The sequence below is a fragment of the Enoplosus armatus genome, chromosome 24 (assembly GCF_043641665.1).
Source record: "Enoplosus armatus isolate fEnoArm2 chromosome 24, fEnoArm2.hap1, whole genome shotgun sequence".
NCBI lineage: Eukaryota > Metazoa > Chordata > Actinopteri > Centrarchiformes > Enoplosidae > Enoplosus > Enoplosus armatus.
Window position 1 is genome coordinate 8,130,928 of NC_092203.1, and position 20,781 is coordinate 8,151,708.

At 42.1% G+C, this 20,781-nt stretch overlaps 3 protein-coding genes across 5 annotated transcripts in view; 1 reads left to right on the plus strand and 2 right to left on the minus strand.

Moving 5' to 3' along the window:
• Positions 1 to 2,440, plus strand: part of filip1l (filamin A interacting protein 1-like) — a 40,202-nt gene extending 37,762 nt beyond the window's left edge. Inside the window, exon 5 of the mRNA XM_070930453.1 lies at positions 1,896 to 2,440. Coding sequence (XP_070786554.1) covers positions 1,896 to 2,120 — 225 coding nt within the window. The 3' untranslated portion in view covers positions 2,121 to 2,440. The remainder of the gene's footprint in view (positions 1 to 1,895) is intronic.
• A 1,431-nt stretch (positions 2,441 to 3,871) lies between these two features.
• LOC139306864 (epithelial cell-transforming sequence 2 oncogene-like) lies at positions 3,872 to 11,481 on the minus strand. The gene is made up of 21 exons (XM_070930825.1): positions 11,332 to 11,481; positions 10,236 to 10,348; positions 9,974 to 10,136; positions 9,578 to 9,833; positions 9,237 to 9,471; positions 8,786 to 8,873; positions 8,461 to 8,626; positions 7,816 to 7,944; positions 7,611 to 7,703; positions 6,986 to 7,192; positions 6,766 to 6,869; positions 6,454 to 6,627; positions 6,285 to 6,371; positions 5,665 to 5,774; positions 5,428 to 5,575; positions 5,157 to 5,230; positions 4,894 to 5,050; positions 4,714 to 4,779; positions 4,518 to 4,606; positions 4,138 to 4,310; positions 3,872 to 4,005 (listed from the first exon to the last, which is right to left on the minus strand). Exons 1-21 carry the CDS (start codon positions 11,479 to 11,481, stop codon positions 3,872 to 3,874), a joined length of 2,916 nt encoding a protein of 971 aa, XP_070786926.1.
• Positions 11,482 to 12,017: 536 nt separating this feature from the next.
• ccdc28a (coiled-coil domain containing 28A) lies at positions 12,018 to 15,180 on the minus strand. Of its 3 annotated transcripts, none has more exons than XM_070930646.1 (6): positions 15,058 to 15,180; positions 14,655 to 14,847; positions 14,354 to 14,535; positions 13,922 to 14,076; positions 13,566 to 13,588; positions 12,018 to 13,384 (listed from the first exon to the last, which is right to left on the minus strand). In XM_070930646.1, the coding sequence occupies exons 2-6, from the start codon at positions 14,816 to 14,818 to the stop codon at positions 13,330 to 13,332; spliced, it is 579 nt and encodes a 192-aa protein (XP_070786747.1). In that variant the 5' UTR covers positions 14,819 to 14,847; positions 15,058 to 15,180; the 3' UTR covers positions 12,018 to 13,329. The 3 variants fall into 3 exon arrangements, with proteins under 3 accessions (XP_070786747.1, XP_070786748.1, XP_070786746.1); XM_070930647.1 differs by having other exon boundaries at positions 12,018 to 13,380; positions 14,945 to 15,180; XM_070930645.1 differs by having other exon boundaries at positions 14,945 to 15,180.
• Positions 15,181 to 20,781: the final 5,601 nt, after the last annotated feature.

The window sequence follows — 20,781 nt, forward strand, 5'->3', positions numbered from 1 at the left end:
GGTTGCCATGGAAACAGCCGGGCCGGTATTGCAGAGCGCGGGGCAGAGGAAGTACTTAGTTGAACTCCTGCTGCCCCGCTGATATACGAGGGAACAAAGCCGCACATTAAGGCCTCTTTCCATGTAAAATCAACAACACTCCCATGACGTGGAGCCCATACAGATTTTCTGGCCCATTAGCTCTCTTGAAGCGCAGGCCCTACTTATTCTGAAATTTATACCCTGTATGAATATTTAAGGATGCAGTTCACTGCAGATTTTTGTTAATTCTCAAAACCTCAAGCCACACGTGAACAATATCCAAGTGCTGTTCTCAAGTCACAGCGAGAGGTTTGGTGTTCAGTGTGTTGCTTGGGAATAAAGTCAGTGGATGTGATGAAACTCATGGAAATACTGAAAAGTTTCAGTTTCACTCAGCTGCGGAAAAGTAGACCAGATTGATGACACATTTTGTCAAAGAGGTAGCTTCAGTGTCTGACTCTAATTAACACTCCTGCCAAAAAAGAAGTCTGTTGCAAAATGCTCTTTTGTTTCAAACAAGCTTTGGGCATACAGATATCTAAAATGCTGCAGTAATATTAATTCAAATGGACTATTTGAGGTGGTGTACAAGGGCAAGCACAATTTGCAAAATGCAATTACCTTGTGCAAAAGTAGTTGCCGAGGAAAAAGAAGAACCAAGCTGTGACAATGTGATTGAAAATGAGACTATGTGCCAATTACATCCCTTGATATCTTTGAAGAAAATAATTGCCTGCTGACTATTGCCATAGAGTAAATTACTCCCTGGAGCAACTTAAAAAGAAGTCGACTCAGACATCTGACTGTTCATCTGTCTGGATGCTCAGACATTTTAAGGATTCTTAAAATACTTAAATGTATGATTTATAGTTACTTTAAAAAATATGGAGACACAAATACAATAAAATAATAATATGAAGGAACATTTTCAGAAAAGGACGACATCCTAGAAACGTAAGTGTCTCCTGCATTTGATGACAGCGGGTGTGGTTTCTCGCAAGTACTTCGTATAATTGCTCATATCAGTTCATGTAAGAGCTGGTGAGATATCACTGTATCCTGCAGTACACAAAACATACTAGAAATAACTGAGGAGTGTATATGGCTCAGCATGCTAGCTGTTGCTGAGGTTACTCATAATCGTGGAAACATCTTATCCAAGTTACAGTAAACAGGAAATGGTTTCTACTGTACAAGGGCCGATCCAAAAGTGATGCACCTCAGTGTCCTGGCACGTTGCGGCGCATGTAAACACTCTGATTAAATAGTGATTGCACAGTAAACGGAGCAGTAAGTTGTTTAAGAATCCGAGAAATGTGATGTTTCCCATGTTATTTCCTTTTCTTTTTTTGCTGCAAAAGCCAAACACTGGTTTCTAAGCAACAAACTCACACTTCTATCAATAATGGGATAAACTGGGACTATATCTGGGACAACAATGACAAAGTTTTTTTTATCAGCAAGACAGCATGTTATGCATTTCCATACTGGTACCCATGGCAGAAGCCTCCTTTTCTCTGGGAACATTATGTACATTTTTTAATCATAATTCAATTACAGAACTGCAAGAACTAGTTACTATAATCGAAAACTGAACAAAGCTACAAAGCCAAAGTGCACTGTGGTCATTTACTGACCACAAAATATGATTCGGTATCATCTAGTGGTCATTATCAGTATTGCATCACATCTTGACTGAATCAAAATCAGCATCATAATCTGGTCAAAACTGCAAACCTACCTCCTGTGCATATAACCCTCTCCTGCATCCTGTATCTCCCATTTTCTCCCCACCTCTTCCTGTCTTTAAAACTACAGTATTACCACTCTTTGTCAGACTTAGCTTCATTGTTTTTCTGTTTCTGTTTCCACAGATCCCCCTAGAAGCATTCCGACGACCGGGACCGACAAGAATCCCCAAACCGAAGGGCTACAGCTCCCAGAAAGGGACAAACAGCACGGCAGCCAACGTGGGACTGCAGAACAAGAGTCAGCCGCCACACACTCATTTAGGCACTGGGAAGGATCAGCCTACGCACACGCCTGCAGCACACAACAACATCAACAACAACCCACATCTAGTGAACCGCAGACTGTGATATCAGTGATACTTATTTTTTAAATATTTTAGGGTAGAAGGCCAGCTTATAGTATATTTCACCCACACTAACAACATCCTCATAGTTACTTCAGATATTAAACAGAATGTGTAAAAATCTAAAATAAATCTGCAAAAGCAAACTTATAGTAAAATTCAGACAGTCAGATTTATTCTTTTTCAATCTTTTAAGAAAATAACTGTTCCACTATTGTCCAATCTTCATCTGTGGTGCTCTGAAGACAAAATGCAACTGATTCTTATGTCAATATGATGTTCAATGTGTACACACTGTGTTAGTTGTAGAATAAACAAAACATTTTAGAAAGTAGCTCATTTCATATTTACTGTCACAGATTTGTGTGAAAGATGTCACTGTGATCATAATAAACGAGACTGAAGAGTAATGCTACAACAGTAAGTGTGTTATATGGTTGTGTTGTTTGTATTGTCAGCATTTGTATTGATCTTTAATTACTTTGTCTGTTGAGAGGTACAGGTAATGACACAGCCATTTGTCCATTTCAAGGGATGGAACAGGTGGATATTTTTTAAATAAGTGGCAATAATGTACATAAGTGTATAAGTGATGTGTTGTAATGCAGCTCCTGGATAGTGATGATCTCTAAAATGTGACATTTGTGTCATTTTTGGTTATGAATAAAGACTTTTTATACCTGGAAGAGAAACGTCTCTTTTTTTTCCTCAATAGGAACAATCATAGCGATGCCTTGATGCTGAATATACTGATAGAAATAAACACCTTAATATAATTTATAAACCAAAGCTAATTTAAAAAATGAAAAATAGCTCCATAACATTTATCTTTATTAACACTGAAAACTTGGAAAATAGGTATGTCAATAATTTGGAAATGGAAGTGGTGCAATGAAAACCGATAACAAAAGATCTCAGAATATGAGGAGGAGCTGACATTTAAAGGGCTGATTGTCAAAAGGGAATGCTACTTGTGATGCTAGCTTGTCTAATGTTACTGATTTAATGTCAAAGGAATGAAAGTCTGAAGATGTCTAAGGGCTCCTGCATACAAACAGTAAGAGTCACTTGTACAGCTCCCGAACGAATGACACGGGGGGCAGATGTGTGATTACAATAAAAGTTTACAGCTCGTACGCGTAGAGCTACTTTACACAAAAGACAGGACAAACAAGACAAACCACTTTCTAATATCCACTGCGTTTGACACGCCAACATACGGTACATAAAACCAAAGAAACTGTAATGAAACCACTACAGCAGATTCTAACAGTGTGCAGAAATAACGACTTAATTTTAATCAGAAAGTCTTTTCAACAGTATTTTGTTCCGGTATTATGTATATCAAAATATGCATGATAAAAAGGGCGTAGAGGGAGTCAAACGTATATCTAGCCGACACCGAGTCAACACTGTTTTGGAGCCAGTCAGCGACACACGCAGTATCAGGAAGTTGTGAAGTTGTCTGTGTCGAAGATACTGGTTGACATGTTCTGTAAAACGCTGCACTTCCAGCTAATAAAAAGCTAATAAAAAGGCAAAATGACAAAGTGGCATAATACTTGATAACTTCCAAATATTGCAAATACAACTTATAAAAGTAGTTATTATGACTATAGGATTACCTCTGGACATACTTTTAAGGTGGGAGTGAACTCACAGTGGCAGGAGAGCTATGTCTTTGTGCTATGTCTCATAAAATGGGCCAACAGTGGTGTCCAAACCTCTTCCAAATCTTGTCTTGCCGGTGCACCATCACTGATGTCCTGTCAGAGCAGAGTTTATGGCTGAGCGCAGCACAGACAGGAAGTGCTCTCTCTCTTCTCCTCTGTCTGTGGCACAAATCCAGGAACGACAAGGACCCTCAAGGACAAAGGCATGATTCACGTCTACAGAGAAACACATTAATATTCATGTTTATATCTTTCAAAAAGACTTTTAATGATCATATAGTGAAGATGATGATCAAAGCTGAAGCAATATTCAGTAAATATTGTATTCTTTATATGGTTGAAACTCACAGCGTGAATGTGTGATCTCTCTGACAGCCAGGCTGGCGAGAGCAACGGAGGCCAGGAAAGTGTGTGTGCTCCGGTGAGCCAGCATGAAAGGTGTGTGATGCACATTTCGCCGCGTCAACACCAAAGCATCATTAAACAGGAAGAGGCCCACATCAGACACCTGCTCATAGGTCCTAATCACACACAGAATTAAAAGAATCACTCCATTAGATACACAAACTTTAAAACATACAGTACTTCACTGTAGTGAAGTAAATATAGCTTTATGTGTTATGTAGAGTAAGAAAAACAAACACTGTTTGGTAATTATACAAAGGTTGATCTGTTAAAGAACATTTCTGGATATAAACTGATAGAAATCACCACTCTTGTGTTGTTACCTGAGCGAGTCTGGGATCTGTTCATCAAGGCTCCTGAGCAAAGCAGCATCCTGAGTTACTATCAGCTGCCTGTTTCCTTCACTGAGGCTCTACACACACACACACACACACACACACACACACACACACCACATTCATATCAAAAAACTTCAACATGTAAGGTTTATGTGCTGTTTTGAGAGAGCTGTGTTTTTACCGGACAGCCTTGGATCATCCGCTGAGTCTCCTCCATCAGATTGTCTCTCTCTGAGTTTCGCTTTAACTGAAACAGAAGGAAACATCTGTGTATTCATCCCACTCAGCACAGAAATGCTACAGATTCCACATTTAAACTTAGCACGAGGTACAGACTGAACGCTCTGTGTGGGTGTTGTACCTTTCGTATGAACTCTCTGAATAACAGCAGAGTGTTGAGGGCAGAGGAGAGGTGTGTGTGGTCCGGGTGACCGGGGTGTGTGTGTAGAGACAGAGCTTGAAGCAGAGTCACATACTCCTGTATTCTCCACACTGGACACAGCAGCAGCTCCTGTAGGCTTCACAAACACACACAAACAAACATGTTTGTGAACACAACAGTTTAATCTAAAAGGTATGGATAATAATTACCCTGGAAACAAGCGTTTGTGTGTGTGCTGTTACCTCAGCATGTGTGTTGCAAGAGATCTGTCGGCTCTCTTCAGGAAAGCCCGAAATGCAGGCTTTGTCTCTCTGCACTGAAGCACACACACACACACACACACACACACACAAACATAGCTGATGTCTCTCAAACTGACTTTAGAAACTTCAGCTCACAATATATTTGGCCAACTTCTGCATAAAAGCAGTGCAGAGCGTCCACACTAGAACTAGTTTAGCTAGTTAGCTTGAGTGGCCTCTAACATGTCAGAAACACGTTGTCTGACTTTACCTTGTCGATGGTACGGAGGGCAGTGGTGTAGTTGTTGAGGTAGTTGGTGTAGACTCTGAGCTTTGAGCACAGTTTTACAAACACATCTCCGACACACTGCTCTGCACCCCACTGCTGCAGCCGGGCCTGTAAATCTACCTGAAACACCCTGCAACAAACACACACACACATCTACCATGTCATGTCCACACAGAGGGACGCACACAGTATCACACAAACATTTGTGTGTGTGTGTACCTGTTAAGATCCAGTATTTGTGTGACAGGGCTCAGGACAATGTGGATGTCAGTGTAGCTGAGGATGGCTCTGTTGGAGTTCAGAGCTGCTGTAAGAGGCTCCTGGTACACCTGCAGCACAAAGACAGGTACACTGAAAGTTCTCCTCTCGGACATCAACATGGACCCTCCCTGTACCTAAATGGATAAAGACAATACTTGCTGGGTTGGTGGTTGCTCTGAAGACATCTAGATGATCCTCCACAAATCATATTAAAAAAATAAAATAATAAAAAAGTGTGGGGGAAAAGAGGCCATGCAGCTGCAGAACTATGATTCATCTTAAATTCTAAAAAGGTATTATATAAACTCCCCATAGTTTGCTGAAAGGGCCCAGCTCCAACCATTATCAGTGGCAGTTTTCTGGACTTGATTGGACAGATATTCCTTCAGTTTCAGAGGAAATATTATAAGTCTGATTAGACTTCATGTCGACTGGGACTGCACCTGAAACAATGGCCTCTCAGCAACTAAACATGCGATAGTTGTTTCATAACTCCTGAATGAAATAAAGTTTTATTGTCGCTTTTAGTTTTTAATGTTATAGTCCGCCAATTAACAAGTTCGAATAGGAAGCCGTACCTTCAGCACGGAGCCCAGTCTCCCCAGATAAACACACTCGCTGTGGTGCAGCTCTCTGGCAACTGCACCTCTCCAATCTAACGCCGTCTAAAGACAGGAAGAAAGAAAGATGAAGTGTGCTCCTTCAACCCTCTCTGAATGGACAAGTTGAAAGCCCACACACACAAACCTGCGGCAGCTCAGGTATCATCGGGCTGAAGCATTTCTGTGAGCTATGTGGTGCTAAAGAGAAATCATCAGCTCCTTTGTTTCTCCACTTTTCCTCTCCACTACTCTGTCCTCCCTCCTCCTCCTCCTCACTCCATCTTGTCAGGAAGGCGCCAAGGAACTCCAAGGGTCTGGTCTAAAGATGTGAGAGCAGAAATAACACACACTTGGGTTGACAGGCTGTTATCCACTTTGAAAGGACGTGCATATAAAAGAGAACATGACTGACTTTCTTTTCTCGTGTATTACAAAAACTCTTCACACTATCTCCCACCTCTTCCTGTCTTGTGAGAGCAGTGAGTCCTTCAGTCAGAGCCTCATTCACATCTTTGGACACACAAAACTCCTCGAGGCAGATTTTCTCCCACAGAAAATGACCTATAAATATATGAACAGATTCTTCAGAAAGTTTACAGGACACGGGGTATGCAGGCATTTGTTTAAACCTGCCGTCGGTCCAGCTGTGTTTAAATCTACATATACGTGAAACCCACCCAGAGCTCTGCCCCTGGCCTGGAGGCTGACCCGCTGTAGCTGTGGCCCCAGGCAGCCCCTCAACTCCCCCAGAGCCTCCTCCATCCACTGAGCCTGTCTGCACCAGCCCTGCAGTACACTCTCACACACAAACTGCAGTGCCGGGGCTGCAGGTCGCTGGTTGGATAGTCCGGTGCACACACTGCCGTCAGACCACTCACTGAGGACTGGGAGAGGGTAAAACACATTAAAGTTGTAATCCTTAAGATTTCAGTCCTGGTTGATTTGGCAACACTAGTGGTTACCGTAGTAACATCAAGTGTGGTTTCATACTACAGCAGACACTCCTCGAGCAGCTACTTTTGTCCATAAAAATGCAGAAAATTACAGCTTTCTTGTTTCTTAGACACATTTTTGACAGCTGATTGCAGCTAGAGCTAACCACGGTGACAAATGTGTACATTGTGTTTCCTGTGGTTTCTTCACAATAAAAGTTAAGACATCCCACTGGGCCAAGAATCGCATCAAACGCCTGCTGCCTTAGATAGTTTTTGGAGGTGTTAGTGGTAGGTCACAAAGAGCATATTCCTCCTAGTTTCTCAGTTGAAGTTTCTCAGTTGAGTCAGTCAGTCTTGGGTGACTCACTGTTCTGGAAACTTCCGGTGGCAAGACCCATTGGCGCCTGAACCTCCAGACCAGTCAGAGTAGAGAAAGTCTGGATGAGAGCAACTCCTGATGCTGAGGAAGAGAGAGAAAGAATGAGAGGAAGTTAGTGAGACAGATGCAGAAACAGTGACCAAAATACAGATTCCAGAGGAGAGTGTGTGTCCTAACATCTTTGTCCTCATACCAGACGCAGCCAGCGGGGAGAAGATGTCAATCCCTCCTCCCTCCTCAGTTGGTGCCACCAAGCCACTCAATTTTTCCCAGAATTCTCTATGATCAGGGGTCAGTAGAGTCCTCTCTGACAGGCTACTACCTGAAGGATCAAAGGCGCAAGTTTTCAAGTTTTCAGTTTGAGCTGCAGGCATTTTCATCTTTAACAAATCAGGTTTAAAAGGTTAGCTTGTGAATGCCTCATGGCATAAAGTAAACGCTAAACCAAATACAGAATTTTCATGTAAAATGTGCAAAAAGGATAACTTTGATCAAGTGAATTAATCAAGGTGCCTCAGAGTTATGTTGTAGAATCTATAAGGGACTTTGCATGCATCTTTCATTAGTTATATAAAAGGTGTATGTTGTGAAATAACAAGAAGAATAATGTAAGATTTATGATATTCAGTCTTGGGCCAACTCTTAGCCAAGGGACGAGGATAGCCATGAACTCAAAAAAAGGTATTATCAAAATAAAATGAGCCATGAAATGGTTTTAGCAGATGTGCTTCACAGTATCCTGAGAGATAAACTTCTAGCACTTAAGGCTCCAGTTGGACTGGAACTAACCCTGGCAGTGTTTCCACACATTAAGATACACAGGATTATTAATTCTCACTGTGAAGCAGATGGATTTCCTCCGTTCCTCCTGGAGCTAGCAGGCCCAGCCTCTGAGCTCTCTGCCCAGATATAGCCCTCTCCACCTGGGTTAACAGAGCCGAGAGAGTCCCTCTGTGGTCGTAGAGAACCACAGTCACTCCAGCCTTCACACCACTTAACACCAGCTAGATGGAGCATGGAGAGAAAGGAAAAGAGCAGACAGGGAGAAATGTTATATGTGTTATATATTCTTTTTGCACTCTTCTTCATTGCTGCTCTCTTCTAGCTCATACAGTACAGACGGTGATTTGGCCTTACTGACTCTTTCTTTACTTTCCTTTTACCTCATAGGCGGGGATCCTGTCAGAGATCAGCAGTAAGAGGGCAGGAGTGGGCAGATGGATGCGAGAGACTGTGTGTGGCGGTGCGGGTCTGTAGGTGAAGGACGACAGCGCTCCACTGGCTTTGTTCAGCCTTTCACCGAGAGAGAAGACGGAGGTTAGCTTAGCATTCACATCACAGCTATAGTAGATAAAGAAACCTTATAATTAAAAAACCTGAAGGAACAGTTCAACATTTGGAAAATATGGTTATTTGATTTCTGGCAGAGATACCACTCTCATGTCTGCCTGTTGAGGATGAAGCTAGAGGAAGCAGCCTGTTAGCTTAGCATAAAGAATGGAAGTTAGGGGAAACAGCTAGCAGACAAAAGACAGGATGTATTACAGAGCTCTTCTATTGGGTTGCTATTTGTATTTAATATCACTGAAGGTACATGAATATGTAGACAATCACCTGCAAGGACTGGAGGCCCGGACTCTCTCCAAGCTCTGAGCTGCAGTCATGGGCTGTCCCCTGTCCAGGCTAAGACTGGGGATGGGAGACGCAACAGTCCTTGGAGGCCAGGAGAGAGAGGGCCAAGAGCTGAATGTTAGTCCAGAGCTGGGCCTCCCTGTCTGGGCACTTCCAGCTCTGGCTCCTTCTGGCTTTGTGTAGCTGCCCCAGGCTCTCCTGGTTCTCATAGATAGTCCTACAGAGAGCACAGATATAAGCACTGAGGGAGAAGTATAAGTTTTACTGAGGTAATTGGCAGCCATTTCTATCATTTGGAGACCTTGTTGGTTCTTTCCACTCACTCTTCTCCTCCTGTAGTTTCTCTCTGATCATCTGCCTGATCCTCCTCTCCTTCCCCCTCTCTTCCTCCTCCTCCGTCATCCCCGTGATTTGCTGGTTGAGGGTCCCGTACTTCTCGGCCGCCTCCCGGGGAGTGAGCCAGTCCAGCGTGGAGACGCAGGAGACATAGTGGTTCTTGCACGCTCCCAATTCTTTCTCTCCTGGGGTGTAGGGAAGGAACCAGCCTCTTCTGATGCACCGGCCTGCCCAGAGACAGTCCTGGGTAGAAAGAGACACAAGTAAAGCAAGAACATGTCTTAATAACTGTACGTGGAAACTGCATTTCAGATTTCATTTCAGACCATTCCTGAGAATCAACTGATGTAATCATCTCTTATTCTTAATCAACGTCCTCCCACCTGCTCGGCAAGGACCCTCCAGTGCCAGCTGACCTGGGCGGCGGAGCAGAGGTCACGAGGGGACAGGAAGGACATCACATACAGGGACAGGAACCGAGGGAGCACTGCCGTGAAGTCCACTTGAGTCACGGGAACCGACTCGATCAGCAAATCCCTACAGTACCTGTGCAGATTGTTAGAGGTTTTCACATTTAAAAAATAATTATGATACAAATACTCAAAAAAAAAAAGGGGGGGGGGGGGGTGTAGAAGAAAACCGTACTTGAGCTGTGACTTGGTGCAGCGTGTGAGCAGAGAGTGCAACAGATGTTTCCTCTGTCTGTCGGTCCACAGATCAAACCAGTGGAGCACAAGGTTCATCCTCTCCTCAAATAACTGGGAGTAAATGGAAACAAACAAACTTTATATAGTCAGTGAATAATGTATGGAAGGTGCAAATCATTGCATAAGAGCCCAGCTGCTCTGCCAAAAGCTCCAAAACAGTGACTGTAATTAAATAGAAAACAACCAAAGAGTAAAAATGACGGTGTGACGGCTGAAAAGATTGTACTGGAGGCTTCATCTCAGTGTTTATTCTTCACAAAATGATTTTACTATATGCAGTGAGAATATAGACATGGGAGAAGCACATACTGAAATACAGATGCACTGTATTAAACCACAAATGAGTCTTTTAGCAGAAGTTATTATCATACATAAGGAGATGTTTCATGAATGGTACACCACTAATGTTAGCCTTTCTGAAGGATTGCCCCATATTTTCTGTTATTTTGACAAGATCCATTTCTTACAAACTGAGGTGAATATTGGATCCTACCTCTGACAGCTTTCCTTAAACACATCTGTCCTCCCGTTATGTGCGTTAGTTTCTGCTGAGAGGTGAAGTGATTATGGGATGAAGTCTTTTTGAAGCGGGAATACAAACAGAAACGCCCTCAACTATATGATGCTACATGCATTTACCCCAAGCAAGGGGACCAACACCTCCTCTGCACACAGTTAACAGTCCACCGGAAGCACACGGGGGGGGGGGGGGCTTTGCGCCACCTGTTCCAAATCAGGTTAATTGGCCAATTAACGAAATCCTCGTGTTATTTCATGTTGGCATCACTGATGAAAGTAAAGGTTATTTTAAGGCTTATATATGTGCAATGTTTCTACACCACCACATCCACCACTATCCTGACGGCTCGTCACGGCAGCCTGAAGTCTGCGTGTCCAAGTCTCACATGTGATGCGTGCTGTAATCATCTGGTCCTTCCTGCCATCTGGTGGCTACTAATAAAACTAAATCTAAATCTCCTCCATAAACTCCTTAAACTATCAGAGCAGGTTCTGCCGGCGTTTGCTGGTCTGACCTGCAGGTTGCTCGTCCTGTTGTTCAGGGGAGTCCAGGTGCTGAAGCGGGTTTCGGCCCGCAGGCTGCGGGCTTGCTGCGGGTCATAGTCTGTCCCGCTGAGCTGCCACCGCTTCACCGAGTGAGGGGCTGATCTCAGGTTCGTCTCCATGAACTCACGCAGGAAAGCACACTTTGAGTCAACGCGTCGGTTTCTGTTTAAATCTGTGGACTCACATTGACAGACAGCTCCAGCTCTCTGATGGCTGCCATCGCTGCGGCTCTCTGCTCCGTCACCTTAGAGACGCATCAACAGAGGGATGCGCACATTCCTCCACACAGCGCATCCCAGCACATCCACAAGTAACAAGAGTTAGTCATGTAGGAAGAAGATTACTGCATACAGACTACAAGAGCTGCCAAAGAATCTGTAACGACATTCATGTTATGATGCAATTAATTACAATGCTTTCACTCTTGTTTCCCTCCCGCTCACATCACATGATGTGGACATTAAACAGACAGACAACCGGAAACAACACAAGCTCTACCTTCATAATATGCACATTAATGCATGAAGATGCTCCAAAATGAAGCGTCTGACTAAGGGTTAACTTGTGATGTAAGAACAAAGTTATTACATAACCCCCCCCCATTACATGTTATTAAATCGCATCCTGATTTGAATGGTAAGAAATAGTGACGAGATCCAGACAACACATTTATTTAGTCAATAAAAACAAAATCACCAATCAGTTAAAACAGTAAAACACTTCAAAATAATCCCACACCCCCCCCCCCAACAACACTGGTTAAAATAAGAAGAGACAAAACAAAGTAGGATTTATAATCAAAGCAGCATCAAATGATTATATCATCTTAAAACACCGACTCCAAACCTAAAATCAACATGTTCTACGTAAGACCATTAAAACATAATAACAACATATAAGGCAAAAATGATTAAATTAAAGATTTAAGGCATGGTTGTGATGTCAACATTTGGATTACTCTCTTCCAGCGTCAAACCAACACACCAGTGATACTGTGCAGTGTGTTCCGCATGTTGCATGGATATGTGCAAATATATTCAATACTGAGCAAGGTGTTGGAGGTGATATCAGGCCACTCACATGTAGCAGGACATCATATGCAAAACCACAAACTGCAGCCACAGCTTATCTGTTTTAACCCACAACATTCAGCGCAGTTTCCGTAGTTAGAATCAAATGTGCATTTAAATGCTATCTTTTGGCTGATTAATTAATTAAACTATCATTTAATCTGATCAGGGAATATTTGTTAGGTTTTTAATGTCTCACAGGTGAGATATAAACTTGGTTTTAAAGCTCTACGTTTCTGTATCTATATTTTGATCAGTCTAGCTCTGGGTCTTTAGTTTGTGATGTTACAGACACTGACAATAGATAAGACAAAGTGCAACAGAATTAGTTTATATATATCTGAAAATAGCTGAAAGGAGCAAGTTTGCAGTCAGTTCGCATTTAGCAAAGCAGATAAAATATACACTCGAAATTTCCTTTCAAGGACTTGTGAATGAATCAACTGTTGGACAAAAAACTAGGTGAGTGCTTTTCATCAATATCACTTTGGTTAGCAATGTATTGCAAATGTAGACTGTTTGGAAATTAGTGAACTGACTACAACTTGACTTTAAACAGGCCACGACAGGGATGCACCAATGCCAATATGTAAAGTATTCTGCAATGTTGGTCAGATAGTAGCTTAAGATCTGTAAGAGAAAATACAATACGCTGTATCTGATTTCTCAGAAGAGGTGGTATTATCGATATTAGTGCATCCCTGCAGGGACATCTTACAATACATCCATCCCCCTGTACACACAGGGAACGCTGGTGAACAGCTTTGTTGCCATACTTGCGTAAGAGTGCCTCAAGCTTTATTCAACTCCACCTTATCCACTGCCGCCCCTATAGGCGGCATAAAATAAACAGTCGGGTCTGATGGGGTTGAGAAGAGACGAGAGGAGAAGAGAAAATCACATGCTGGCAGTCCTCGGGATCTCTTGTGAGTCCGCTAGATTCAGTTTCTGACTGGAGAAGCAGAGTCAAGGAATAACAAAGGCAAAAATCTGACATTTTAACAAGATCAATGCTGGACGGACAGGAAACCTGAAGGCAAAGATGTTTTACTTTCACTTTAAAGCCTTTAAAACGCTATTAAGGACAAATATGAAGCCTGAGGACTGGTGAATGTTAAACATCAAAAGGATACATAGAAGAGCTCAGCTCCTCAAGCTGTGGAGAAAAAGAACATTTTGATCTCATTATAATCACTGTAAAAGGACCTCATCCTGTTCAACATGCAACAAGCACAGGAGGGATAAGCAGCTAAATCCTTGCTGGGATGTTGAGTAGTTACACCACCATCAATGAACAGCTTTATCCAGGACGACGTAACATACAAGCAACAGCAGAATGAGCTCACCAACATTTCAGGAGCAAGACTGCTACTGATTTATAGATCTGTATGAATATTCAGCAAAATGGTGGTTCTGTCCGATAAGATAATATAAAATATACCAACGATAAAGTCAGATCATGTTACAAATTATGCTATTACCGTCTTACATTAAGAAGTAATTTGTCCATGTTGGTGTCGCAGGCCATTTTCCTCTGGTCCTCGGGCATTTCGTCCACCTCGCCGTAGAGGTCAAAGTGCAAACGGGCCAGCTTCTCCTGCATCTCTCTCACGTGCTCCATCTGGCCAATGGAGCATTCATTGCCTGACACAGAGAGAAGAAAGCAAAAAAAAATAATGTACAGGTGGCTTCAGCTGATATGTGTTTACTATTATCTTGTTTGAAACACTGTTCTCCTTACAGTCTCTCATTCACCTGCTGTATTTCTTACAATATCTTCTAAAACACACAACCCTTCTTCTCGAAAGATGCAAAACTTATTCAATTGAAGAACCAGAAAGTATTAGGCATTTCCATCTAATGTTAAAGGTTCGGTTAACATTATCTGTTTCAGTTTTCATCTGAAGACATTACAAATTACCAAATGCTTGTAATTTCCCTGAGTGGAAGTCGTTGAGGAGACTGAGCAGGCCATTCTCCATCTCCTGTACATCTGAAACGTCCGTCAGAAAGGAGTGCTGGATGGTCGGTGCTGCCTGGCCCTGGCTCTGATTAGCTTTACCACCCAAGCCCAGATGATGCCTGGGTTTATCTCGAACTGCCCTGGAAAAACACAAACAACACATAACAGTCAACAATACTCTCATTCCTTCATTCCCGAGGAAGTTAATAAAGCTTATATAAAACTATTAGTTAAACAATCGCAGTTGTATAGCTGCTACCTCCTACTCTTGCTCTTTTGGCTGGAGTGGGTCCCCATGTTATGGCTGTAGCCTACATGTCGTCCTCCAGAAGAAGCGTTGGTTTTCCGGCTTGAGCCACCAGTCGGAGCCGCCGTGTTGGTGGAGGTCCTGGGACTCTTTCTTTTTAGCTTTCGCTCCTCCATAACCTCATGTTACGGTGCTGTCTGTTTAGCTAAATAAAGGGTAAAACACGATAGCTGACACCAAACACTGCTGATAGCACTGCAACTTAATGCCAAACCGTGAAGCTAACCATGCAGAAAACTCACCCTGACAGAAATGAATGTAGTTCGTGACCAAGCTAACATTAGCTTACCAGCTAGCTAGTGGGCTAATCTTCTGACTCAGACTGTCAGACCCGTTTAAGTTAAATACCACAAACCGAAGCCGATGAACACATTCGCTCACAACTGCTGCTGAACAGACAGTTGGTCGTCTGTGGCGCTGACAGATAGTCCACACGATTAAAACGTTTGTTGAATCATAAAAAATGCGTATGTATCCCGCAGGCTAGTTAGCTAGCCTGTAAACTAAAAACTTCCTGTTTTGGTAGAACGCAACGGACCTAATCAAGGCCAAATTCCAAATCTCTGGGGATTCACCGCTACACCGTGGACTAAAATACAGGATGTCATCTCATTTTACATGGTGATGGATTTACAATATTCGTGATATTCGGTTTAGCCAATGAATACTTAATTTCTACTAAAAGTCGACCATAAATTGATGAAAGTTTCTCACCTACTCTACGTAGTGTCGTTCAAAAGGTCCCTATATCACGAATTGGAACTGGGTCCAACATCGACGGATTCCACTGTAGTCTTAACTTTTCTTTCCAGTATAGTAACGTTTTGTGCATCTTAATGCAGGAAAAGGGGATGAATATCTAGTAAACAGCACGAATTTGCAGGCAAAATATTATTTACAGAAATTGCACTTTTGAGTACAATTAATAAAAAGTGAAAAGTGAATTTTAAAAAGTCTTTTACGAATCTTATAATAGGAATTCTTTCTTTCTTATTTTGCTTAATATGACCCATGGTGATTTTAGTGGGGGAACCCATATAGAGACAATTGTCTCTGGTTGTAGAGATCTGTTGTCCAAAATCTTTTTTAAATAGCTAATTTCACAGGGAATTTTCCCTTTAAAATTGGCTAAACTGTGACTGAGATGTAGTTGCAGGGAAGAACCACAAGGGGGAGATACGTGAACGTCCAATAATGATCCCCTTCTCTCCCTCCTCTTAATGAATGAAGTATTAACAGCTGATAAACATGCTGAAAAGAGGCACTTTGTACACTTTAATTAGCTGTGCATGTTTTCATAAACATAAACTATATTCAAAATACTGATTAATTAAATTCCACAACAACATTCAAGTCTTAATTAGTGTACACCAAATATTTTGCACTGAATGAGGATGGAAGTTTGTGTGTTTGGGGGTCTGTAGGTGATGCTATTCCAGTCACAGTATTGAATAGCTACACAAATAGTTGATTTTATTCACTTTTACTGACACCAAAAGGAAAAATGTCTCTCATTTTCTGCGTTTGCATTGCTGTCTCTTATTGGTATTTGCAAGATGGCCTTTGTTAGTCACTCTGGAGGGAGAAAAGCATTAGAAAAGAATCAGATAAATGCTTAATCTGTAATAGAAAATGATTTTCACTTTGCAGCTAAAAGCTCTGACATCCTTTTGAGGGGTCAAGAGAAAAGAGTTCCACAATGAGGATCTCTCAAATATCACATTATTATATATACTTGAAAGTCATGTTTCTCATGTGCAGTCCTTGTCACTGGCCACATTCTGGCATCACATACCAGTAGTCTTGTCATATAGAGAGCAATCCACAGAGTGTCTTTCTAAACATGATTCATGGATTCATAGTTCATGAAATAATATAACAGTAGAGGTATGTGCAGCCTCATTATTGCCATTACCACAGATTCATGCTTCCTGTTGAGTTACAATTCAAAGGATTTCAATTTATTCCAGTAAATTCTATCAGGCTCTGGTGGCTCAATGGATCAGTGCTCAACGCTTTTTTCACACTCTAATTTTGATTGTTGATCATTTAGTCATAAATATTTAAAGTTACAGAGAAATTTAAGACAAAGATCTGAAAGAAGATAAGTTAAATTAAGAGGAGGGATAAAAAAGTGAAACGTGAATCAGAATCAGAATCAGAATCAGAAACTGTTTATTGCCAAGTAACATACATTACAAGGAATTTGCTGTGGTCTGAAGGTGCTATTGTTTTGATAACAAATAAGTAGAATATAAAAGCTAAAATAAGAATAAGAATAAAAATAAAAATAAAAAAAAATTAGATAAGATAAATAACAACAGTGCAGTGACCAGAATAAAGTAAAGTGTCCAGATAAAGTGTCCAGTAGGGGGTGGGTGCGTTAATGTAACGCAGTGGGGACAGGGGTGATGTACGTTAATATAACGTATAGCTTGTGTTTGTGTTCTGGGGGGGGGTCAGTGAGAGTTTGTCAGGTTGACTGCAGAGGGGAAGAAACTGTTTTTGTGGCGGGAGGTTTTGGTCCTGATGGACCGCAGCCTCCTGCCAGAGGGGAGGGGGTCGAACAGATGGTGTCCGGGGTGGGAGGGGTCGGCAGCGATCTTCCCTGCTCTCCTCAGGGTCCTGGAGGAGTACAGGTCCAGAAGAGATGGAAGGTTGCAGCCGATCACCCTCTCTGCAGAGCGGATGATACGCTGCAGTCTGCGTCTGTCCTTGGTGGAGGCAGCAGCGTACCAGACGGTGATGGAGGAGGTGAGGATGGACTCTATGATGGCAGTGTAGAAGTGAACCAGCATTTTTTGTGGCAGGTTAAACTTCCTCAGCTGCCTCAGGAAGCAAATAAAATATAAAGCACATTTATTGCGATTCTTGAGGTATTATTTCTATTCTAATACCTTGATTTACTTGAGCCTGGCACAGCCTCATTGAAAGAGGTACCTTCTCATCAGTCCGTCACTTGGACCAGTCAGCTTGGTTGCCAATACTTAACAAATGACCAGTGAGAAGCTGAAATATTTATTGGCCATCACCTTCGTTATTTATTTTTAGGGCGGTACCGTGACCAATGAACAATCTAAAAAAATCCCCTGAATTCTTGAAAAAGTTCCAGAGTTTTGGGGAAACTACCTGCTGTGGAAAATGGACTCACGCTGGCAGATCATTTTCTCTCTCTCTCTACGCTGCGTTGTCTTTTCCTCCTCTCTCCCGCTGACCCCTTCCTGCTTTGTGAGCTCATGTGTGTGTTTGAGTGTGTGTGACAGTGGCTGAGTGAGGTGAACCAGGATAAAATGTTACAGATGAGCACATTTAGACTGTCGCGTCCACACAGCCATTAACTTAGTGGATGTACACACACACACACACACAGACACACACACCTATCTCTCATCCGTAATTGCTGTGTAGGTGCTGTTTGGAGAGCTAGCTACTAGTTACAGCCAGTTCATTCTTTTCTCATGTGCACGGCTGCCTGAATTATGCATCGGATTGTAAATGAATGACAACTCGTGTAATTACACACTCCGTCTTTCTGCTAATTCTAAGTTACCTGCCTTTCTAATGCGGCGTTATTCCAGCATTTTAAACAGACTTGCTTTAGCCACTGAAGACACTGTGGAGCAAAAATGATTTAAATAAATGAAAACCAAAGTCTAAAAATGAGAGAGCCACCCAAATCATTTTCTTAAGAAAAGCTTCGGTTTTTGTCTGCAATAAATAATCGTATTATTATTATTCTTAAGTCTTCCTCTCCATGGACTTGACCCATAATGAGCGCAGAAATGTTCACGTTGTATCAATCGGAGAATAAAAGCGCGAAGGCCGCTCTATTGTTTCTATTCATGTGTGTGTTCCATGTAAATCCCTGTTCGATACTGTGTTGTAGCCCCCAGAGTGACAGGACACTCAGGGGACTATAGTAGACACTGGGTGTGTGTGCGCAGCTCTGTTGGGAATTAGGGTTAAGCAGAAGGTTACAAGTGTGTGTGTGTTTTCATCTCAGCAGCTGTGACCCAGAATAATGTTTTTATGCCGTCATATTCCTTCTTCTACCTCATGTACCCCTCACACACAAATGTACACTTGAAGTGAGTGTTTCCTATTAAAAATGACCACAGCAGATTTATATCTTTCCCAGTCTACTGTTTGAATAAATGTCCTCGTGTGTGAGGGAGCCAGACGTCTTGTCCTTGTCTTCCATTTGTCGCCCATGCAAGGACAAGGACCAAGGGACACATGGGACTGGCAGAGATGAATGGGGGAGGCAGGCGAGAGAAGAAGACAGTAAAGGGAGTTAATGGGTAAAAACAAACAGGACACCTTTAGAGCTTTTTTTGGTTTTGTATGCCTGACTGACTGACTTTCATAGAAACATTGCTGATGGTAATTTAGATGTGTAATTTTACATGTGGTGATGTGAAGTGTTTCGCCGCGTGTCATTTTACACTGCATTTAACATTGAATCACTTTACACACCAAACAAATTAGAGCAAATGAGGAAAAACATCCTCTAATAGTTAAAACTCACCAGATTACAATCTGTGTGAAAAAGGTCTATAAAACTCATCATTTCAATCAAATTCTCTTTTTTTATCTGAGTAAAACACCACACCGGTGATTCAGCAGGTTGTAGCCGGCATACAAAACATACTTACTAACCAAAGCACACCACATATGTTCCTACCAGGTAGTTTCAATTAATTTCAGAGATTTTAAACTTGCTAAAGGCAGGTAATACATCGCATTTAGTCACCTATATGTGACAAAAACACGTTCAAGGTTCTGCAAGAAATACATACAAATAAAATGTGATTTCCAGCAATAAATAAAGAGTATAAAATACATTTTGTGGCTTCTTCCGTTAAATAACTAGATGTTTGGGAGCTTCTGTATATTCATACTGTATTTGCAACAACCTGCAAAGTTGTAAAAGATTTGGAGGCAGATATGTGGGAATCATTGAGGCACTACTATTCGTTATGGTGATGTGCTCTGAGACTGTGAACATTTGCTTATGATTTAAAGGGATTTAGTTTCTCACTCCTTCCATCCACCTGTCGTCTCAAACTCTTTCGCCACTCTACACGTCCTCCTCTTTAACTTTCGTCTCCCGCTCATTCAATTCCCCGTCCCCCCCCTCTCCCAGTCGCCTCTTCCTGTCCTCCTCTCACCACTCTGTAGAGGGTCCAAGTGACATTTGGCTGTCCCCTGCCTCGAGGGGGTCCAGGAGATGCAGACGTTTTTGGCAGGCAGGCACAGGGACGCCTAGGGGTCCTGACGGGGACTCCTGGACTAGGAAGAGAAAAAAAGTACACATCACAAAATGCACCCGCAGTCAGAAACACACATACGCTCTCAGGGTGCACATGCATAAGCAAACAATTGCACAAACAGAGAAGAGCTAACACGGACACACACTGACACATGTAAATGTGTGTGCGCACAAACACTCATGCACCTACCAATCAAACACATGTAATGAAGACACAGTGGACGGTAAATGTGAGAGGGCGAGGGAAGCTGCCCCCACGGAAAAGTTTGGAAAACAGTAAATAAACTGGGATTTGAATTTGAATTGCTAAACTACTGAGCTTCAATCTGAGTGGCTGGCTTCATTCCCTGTCCTCCTTACTATCACAACTTTATCTGTCACTGATACAATTTAGATGATATCATCAAATAATACCACTTGTCAAAATTGAATGAAGTCACTTTCACTGGTCACACAGGTGCTGAACGTAGTATAAAGATGGACGGATGTCGGTAAACTAAATAAAATTCACCAAAGAATACCACGAGGCAGTTTCTTAACCTTGAGGTCAGGACCACTATTCCACTTTTTCATGTTCACCTGAGGATTCTCAGGTGTTCAGAGACATCCATGAACCAAGTACAGGTTGAAGAGTCGCAAAATAAAGACGAATCTGAGTGAAAGTATTGCTAAAAACTATCTAAAGAGAGCCAAAAAATGAGGACTTGAAAATACGACTGACTCAGATGTTCAGATGGACAGTTCGGGTAGCGTGACTGTCCTCATCTCCCACCACTCGTGTCCCTCTGAGATCACTCGTCTGTCTTT

Coding starts and splice junctions, on each gene's coding strand:
- LOC139306864 (XM_070930825.1), bottom strand. CDS start 11,481: ATGGAGACGAACCTGAGATCAGCCCCTCACTCGGTGAAGCGGTGGCAG. Junction 10,137..10,235: donor TGCACCAAGTCACAGCTCAA/GTACGGTTTTCT, acceptor CAATCTGCACAG/GTACTGTAGGGATTTGCTGA. Junction 8,874..9,236: donor CGGGCCTCCAGTCCTTGCAG/GTGATTGTCTAC, acceptor CTTCACCTACAG/ACCCGCACCGCCACACACAG.
- ccdc28a (XM_070930646.1), bottom strand. CDS start 14,818: ATGGAGGAGCGAAAGCTAAAAAGAAAGAGTCCCAGGACCTCCACCAAC. Junction 13,589..13,921: donor TGGACAAATTACTTCTTAAT/GTAAGACGGTAA, acceptor TTTTCTCCACAG/CTTGAGGAGCTGAGCTCTTC. Junction 13,385..13,565: donor GAGGAGCTGAGCTCTTCTAT/GTATCCTTTTGA, acceptor CTGCTTCTCCAG/TCAGAAACTGAATCTAGCGG.